A 7,527-nucleotide genomic window follows, 5' to 3' on the forward strand; every position below is an offset into this window, starting at 1 on the left:
TTGTATTGTGGTGGGGAAAACCACCTATCAATATAATGAGAGCCCAATACAATGATGATTGAGAGATATCCAAATAAACGCTCCTCAAAAGCCTGCTGCTTGATTCTCACATTTTAACATTATTAAAAAATAATAACAATAAATGATGTATGGATAATCAAGTAAACATAAGTTGTTTCAGTCTAGTAAATGTTTATCTTGAAATATTACCAACTATAAATGTGGTTATTATATTTGATAATATAAAAATAAAAATACCGCAAAATTTAGATTTATAATAAAAGGCCTTACTAGAAAAGTATGAACTATCAGTCAGAGTGCAGAAGGCATGTGCAGTAATAGATTGCATATATAAAGTTTTTTCATACAATTTTAAACATGTTGACAATTTAAAGGCCTTAGAAATGTGTATTTCAAATATGAAAGAGTAGGCTTTATAGGGTTAATTATCAAAGGTAAAACTAGCTTTGTCATATTTGATATGATACTAACGCAGTCAGCATCACTGGAATTACTGTTCTTAATCCATATAAACCATTTAAAATAAACCATCAATAATCAATAACTATATAAACTTAAATAACTAAAATTGCTTTTCATTTTTTACTCCTTGCTCTATTTCCTGTCTAGTATCACTTTTGTATACTGCTTTTATTCCTTTCACTTGTTTTCATTAGTTATCTCCCTTGGCTCAGGTGTAGGATTCAGTTCGCTAGAGATTCAGCAGAATTTTTTGCTCTGTCATCTCATCACTGTCTTTGCTTTTGCTGGATGCATATATATTCCCCTCATAATGGCCATGTCGTTGCTGTGCTCAGGTTTTTGTCGAACACTTCTTTCACGGGGCTGACAGGCCCAGTGCGAGTGCAGCGCTCCCTCTCCAGGGTCCTTACCTCCCAGCGCTTCCATATATGGAGTCTACAGCGAGACCCTCTGGGCCAGCCAAGTTGGGTGACCGTGGCAAGCTGGCAGTCGAGCCATCTGGAAATGGAAGAACAGGGCTTGTGGCCAGGCATGAACCAACACCACTGGGAGGACGGCCCAGAGATCAGGCCCGGTGGCCGCTGGCAAGCAGGACTCCCAGTGGCAGGGAGCAGATTGCGGGTCGTGACCTTGGTCGAGCACCCGTTTGTGTTCACACGGGAGGTGGACGAGGAGGGCCAATGTCCGGCAGGTCAACTGTGCCTTGACCCTCAAACCAACAGCTCAGAAGTCCTCAACCAGCTGTTCAGAGAGCTGGAGCAAACCAACAGCAGTTCATTGCCAAATGACATGCGGAAATGCTGCTATGGATACTGCATCGACCTGCTGGAGAAGTTAGCTGAGGACATGCACTTCCAGTATGACCTGTACATCGTAGGCGATGGAAAGTACGGGGCATGGAAAGGAGGTAGATGGACTGGGTTGGTGGGCGACCTGCTCAGTGGCAAGGCGGATATGGCCGTCACCAGCTTTAGCATCAACTCTGCTCGAAGCCGAGTGATAGACTTTACCAGCCCCTTCTTCTCCACCAGTCTTGGGATCCTGGTGCGCAGCAAGGACACGGCTGCACCCATCGGTGCCTTCATGTGGCCGCTTCACTGGTCCATGTGGGTGGGCATCTTTGTGGCACTACATATCACTGCTCTTTTCATCACCCTTTACGAGTGGAACAGTCCGTTTGGCATGACTCCACATGGACGTAACCGCATCAGGGTCTTTTCTTATTCATCTGCACTGAACCTCTGCTATGCCATCCTGTTCGGCCGGACCGTTTCCAGTAAAACTCCGAAGTGCTGGACCGGCCGCTTCCTCATGAACCTTTGGGCCATATTTTGCCTGCTGGTTCTGTCCAGTTACACAGCCAACCTAGCAGCTGTCATGGTGGGGGAGAAGACCTTTGAGGAGGTGTCAGGGATTCATGATGTCAAGGTAAAACACTGCGTTTCATCCTGAATTACTGACATTTTTATCTTTTGCTGTAGAGTGGCAGTAGGAAATATCAGTTTACATTTCCAAGCATATATTTTGCCATTAATTATCAAGTGAGATTGTTGTATATATATATATGGAGTATGACAACAAAGATCTAATTTCACCATCATTCATTCCGTCTGGGATGACATGAAAAATTTAGTAAATAAAATAAACGGAGACAAACTAAATCCAGAAGAACTGTGAAATGTCTCCTAGAAGCCTTCCTGCAAAGCTACCTAAATAAAACTATGTGCAAGTGTACCAAGGACAAAAGCTGTTTAAAAAACAAAGGGTGGCCACACAAAATGTTTATTTGATTTAGTCAATAGAAGCATCCTCACTTTACAGCATTTTTACACAAGTGCCTAAAACATTTCACATTACCGTAGATTTGCAGGTAAAATTATACATTTTTTTGAAAATACTGTAAAAACTGTAATATTGTAAAATATAATTTAAAATAACTTTCCTTTTTAAATGTAATTTTTTTTTTCAGGATTCTTTGATGAATAGAAAGTGCATAAGAACAGAATGGTTTAGAAAACTATGGTAGTACCATGGAACTTTTCTGAACTTTTTTTTTTTTCATTTTTTAAGTGCTGGGATTATGTTTTTAAACTTTTCTCACACAATCGGTTCATGTTTCATTGCTCTTTTCAAGCTCCATCACTCGTCTCTGGGGTTTCGCTTCGGCACAGTTCGAGAGAGCAGTGCTGAGGACTATGTGAAAAAGAGCTTTCCCGAGATGCACGAGTACATGAAGCGCTTCAACAAGCCCACCACTCCGGATGGAGTCTCTACACTCAAGTAAGTGTTTAGACCCAAGAGAGAAACAAAAGATAACAGGCTCTTGAACATACCAGTGGTGGAAAGTCCAGTGAAAAGATAACGGTAAAAAAAAAAAAAACCACACGGAGAGAGAAATACAGTAGGTTAATCTAATGAAATGATCAAACTGTTTTTTTATTTTGAATGAAAAGCACTTGTTTATATTTCATTTGCATATATTTTACATAATTAGCATATTATAAAACATTGTTCATCTAATAGGAGATGGAATGGGGGATTGTGGTTTTACTGAGGGGATGCTTTTTGTCATTTATTTTTCAACAAAGGGGATGACATGCCCCCTCAATTCGAGCATGAGCGTGACATGAAGAAAACAAATTAAGCTTTAACAGGAGATAGGCATCTTGAAATAAGCCTGAAGAGAACTAGAGCTCAGTAATTGCAGAGTGCTGCTGGAGACACAGACAACAAGCAGCCCAAAGGCTGCAAGCACATACTACAACAATAAACAGGGTCACAATAAGAGGCCAAAAATCAGTTTTCACCCTTAAGAGCTGTTGACACCGCTGTGGATCTGTTTTGTATGATGCAGTCAATATTATTCCTCTTTCATGAGGAATTATGCGCACCATCCAGCTCACTCGATTCAAACAAACGGAGTCGACAACAACAAGTGTCTGCTCTCCAGGCTTTCTGTCAGTAGTCTCGATTTCCATTCATCCCTGAAAGAACAGGGACTGCTGCAGACTCCAAGCTGAGAAGAGAGGCAGTCACTCTCAAGTCAAATCTAAACTTGCTGAATGAGGCCAAAGGTTTTCTTCTGAGACAACAGATAACTCCCCGGCAAGCTTTCCCTTACAGGCTTGTGCAAGCACACACACACAGCGATTCATCCTCAGATTCAGGCTCCCACATAGTGCGTGTTTTGCTTTGGACTTCCTGTCTTTGATGATTGACAGCGGTTTTCTTCCATGTCAGAAATCCTTCTGTTCTATTCACAGGAGACACCTTGCATGGTCAGCATTTTTAGAGTTGTGATTACAGCTATAGATAGGAGCCATCCTTGGGGGTGAGATTTTGTAGGACACGCATCCGGACAGTCCCCCCCACCCCCGGCAAAATAAGTTGCATAAGAGTCTTAGTTTAATCCTGCAACAATTTTCCTTCACTTTATTTTCTGTCACACTTAAGGTAAAATGGAGGTCAGCCTCACACTAGACATTGAGAATTCAATTTCTTCAGAGATAAACAACAAACAGGATATGATGTCACGCTCTATGGCTTTTATTTTTTTTATAAATAATAAATCACAAATAACAGTACTTACAAAACAGTGGAAAAATCCCCATCCACAGGTCACAGTTCACCAAACTTGAGTTCCCGTTTGCAGAAAAAAATTTTTTTTTTTGGGGATGATGTAACACATGCAGAATTCTTGTAATTGTCTTCACTGAACATTATTATTAGCCACTGTTATTAGCCAAAAGCAGTCCTTATTGATAGCTTAGACTATAAACCTCTTTATGGAAACAATCTTTGCAATGTAAGAGACAAAATACTAGAGCAAACTAACCTTTCTATTCAGTAAATCTGACTAAATATAGATTTAAGCAGTTTATAGCTACAGGGTTTGGGTTTGGTTCAGGCTTACTGTAATCAACTTTTAAAGTAATTTAAAGTCGGTATAAAAATTAGCATAAGTTTGGCAGGTGGTTTCTGTTTTGTTTATCTCTGACAATCTTCCTCTGTATGTTGAAGGATAGATCCCCCTCAGCTGGATGCCTTCATCATGGATAAAGCTTTGCTGGATTACGAGGTGTCCATAGATGCAGACTGCAAACTCCTTACTGTAGGAAAACCGTTTGCTATTGAAGGTAAGGACCCCTGTGCCACCGAGACATATAGCTGTCTTTCAGGAGTCTATCACCTCTGGCCGTGCCAAAGTTGTTCTTTGAAAGGGCACAGGATTTTTCTAACACTTTCTACAGATACACTATTAGAATTCACCCCCACATTAAGATCCATCCATGAATTCACCTTAAGGCTGTTGTAATTACCCTCCAAATCGAAGCAAGTCAAGTTTGACATATGTCATTTCAAATGAGAAAGCTATTACGGGGTGTAGATGGGTTTCATGGCAGTCACTCAGGCATGTCAGCACCTCTCATCCGGATGTTATCTCCTGCTGCATGCATAGGAGTTTTCCCTGCTATCTGCCAAAAGCTTCCCTTATGCCTTTGAGACAGCTTTTTATTAGATAGATGATCAAGGCTAAACCATCGCTATCATGTCTGATGGCCTGAAATGGACAGCCCTGTCAGGGTCTATAAAACCTGTGAATGGCTAGGTGCATAATCAAACCATGCAGGTGAAAAACGTGCATCTAAGGTTGTCAAAATAAAAAGTGTGTTCAGTAGCATATTAGTTTTTGCTACGGAATTGGTCATGTGGTCATTGTGAAATTTCACTGGGATCAACTACTGAATAACTACGGAACTGGTATCTTTTTTTAATAATTATTATTTTTACCAATTTTGGGGGAACTTGTTACTCATGACTTGGTACTGAAATCTGGTACTTTTGACTTTCCCCACAAGCATCAGTTCAATTCACAGGCTTTGCTCAAATTGAAAGAACACCCTTCAGTAGAAAGCATCTATTCAGAGAGTGTCCTTTTAACACTGCTGGAAAATCCCTTATTGTATTAGTTTACACAGCACACTTTATGACTGCCTTGATCCACTACATTAAGAATATTCCAGCAGCTCGTCGGTGGAATCGTCTTCAAAGAGTTCAACAGCACACATTTATTGGTTGTAGAGGACTGAGTAAAATATGGTGGCACAACTCAGTAGGGGAGGACAGAAGTTTATCAGGATGCAAGGGATGTTGTGCCACGTGCTGAAAGGAGGGGAGGGATTGCTTGCCTGGAGTGATGTGTGGGTTTGCTGGTGAGGGGAGAGCTTTGATGAAATTTGTGCATGTCAGAGTTACACTCGTATCTCTCTGGCTGCCTGGCTGCAGAGACGCCGTAATGACAGATGCTCTGTCCACAGAGAACTGGCACAGGGTGCCAAAGATTCATGATTGTTCCTTCTCAAGGCTCTCTGACAAATCAAAAAATAGAGGTATCAATTCAAAATAGAATGTGGATGGTCTCTTTAACAAAATCCCACAGCATTCATTGGACCAGCTCAGCTGTATGTGTAAAGTTGTTTTGATATTCTAGTCAAAGACAGATAAATATGTTTGTCTAAAAGAACATGTTCAAACATTTATGTCAGCGTATTGTTACTTTTTAATATTAGCGGTACTGAAGTTAATGGGTTACAGTTAAGTTCAGTTTGTTAATATTATTTAATGCATTAGTTTAAAAAAAAAAAGTGCACTTAATTTTGCTAAATATGCATGTAAATGCACTTCAAATCTTTAAAGTACATTTAGAAAAAAAAAACTGTACTGGCAAATAATGGAATGGTGCACCCCAAAATACAAATTTGCTGAAAATTCACTCCATCCAATATACAGGTCACCCAAGTATATGAGTTTCTTTATCAGAGCAGGTTTAGAGAGATTTAGCATTACATCACTCACCAATGGATCCTCTGCGGTAAATGGGTGCCGTCAGAATAATAGTATAAACAGCTGATCACAAATAGTCCTTGCAGCTCCAGTCCATCAATTAATGCATTGTGACGTAAATCGATGCATGTTTGTAATAAACTAATCCATGATTTGGGTGTTTTAATTTAAAAGTGTTGCTTCTGAACAGAACACGAGTCCATAATCCATAATATTAATATTCCTCCAGTGAAAATTAATCTTCCTCCAGTGTTCCTCCAGACATCAAATGTTGTCCTTTAACATCAAAATCCACCAAAATATTTGTTTAGAATGGTTCCGGACTGTTTTCACTTGAAAACAGTGCTTTATCTGTGCATATTTCTCTCCTGATTCATACAAGATTACCTTTTCAGTGGGAAAAATCGATATTATGGATAGAAGACTCATTTTAGCCAAAAGCACCAGATTGAAGTTAAAAGTGTCTTGATGAATTCATTTCAAACAAGCATGTTATTTCACAATATGTTAATTGATGGACTGGAGTCACATGGATTACTTGTAGATTATCGTGATGTTGTTTTATCAGCTATTTGGACTCTCATTCTGACGGCACCGATTCACTGCAGAGGATCCATTGGTGAACAAGTGATGAACTGCTACTGTATATTTCTTTAAGTCTGTTCTCAGGAAGAAACAAAGTTATGTACATCTTGTATGGCCTGAGGGTAACTTCTCAGCAGTTTAAAATTGTTGGTTGAACCTTTTAGTACATTTCTTAATAATGTGAAATTAAAAGATTATCTTTATAGAAAATTGAAATCATCATGTTTTAATAATCTTTTAAGCTTTAAAGAAGTACACTTATTTTCAGGTGCTGATTAACATACTAAATAACATGTTTGTTCCTTCTCAAGGTTCTCTGACATATCAACAATAGAAGAATCAGTTCACACTAGAATGTGTTTTTTTTTTTTTTTTTTTACAAAACCCCACAGTGTGCAGTGGTCTAGCTGAGCTGTATGTGTAAAGTTGTTGTTTTGTTATTGTTTGTGCTTTCAGGTTATGGGATCGGGCTGCCCCAGAACTCCCCTCTCACTCGCAACGTGTCTGAATATGTCAGCCGTTACAAGTCTGAAGGTTACATGGACATACTGCACGACAAGTGGTATAAAGTAGTTCCCTGTGGAAAGAGGGTTTTTGCTGTGACAGAGGTGAGCC

The 7,527-nt window shown here is 39.6% G+C and overlaps 1 protein-coding gene across 1 annotated transcript in view; it reads left to right on the forward strand.

Moving 5' to 3' along the window:
• Positions 1–7,527, forward strand: part of LOC128029051 (glutamate receptor ionotropic, NMDA 3B-like) — a 38,199-nt gene that overhangs the window by 24,218 nt on the left and 6,454 nt on the right. Inside the window, exons 3-6 of the mRNA XM_052616526.1 lie at positions 819–1,911; positions 2,618–2,763; positions 4,504–4,619; positions 7,369–7,520. Of these exons, the coding sequence (XP_052472486.1) occupies positions 819–1,911; positions 2,618–2,763; positions 4,504–4,619; positions 7,369–7,520 (1,507 nt within the window). The remainder of the gene's footprint in view (positions 1–818; positions 1,912–2,617; positions 2,764–4,503; positions 4,620–7,368; positions 7,521–7,527) is intronic.

Source organism: Carassius gibelio, chromosome A2 (assembly GCF_023724105.1).
Source record: "Carassius gibelio isolate Cgi1373 ecotype wild population from Czech Republic chromosome A2, carGib1.2-hapl.c, whole genome shotgun sequence".
Taxonomy (NCBI): Eukaryota; Metazoa; Chordata; class Actinopteri; order Cypriniformes; family Cyprinidae; genus Carassius; species Carassius gibelio.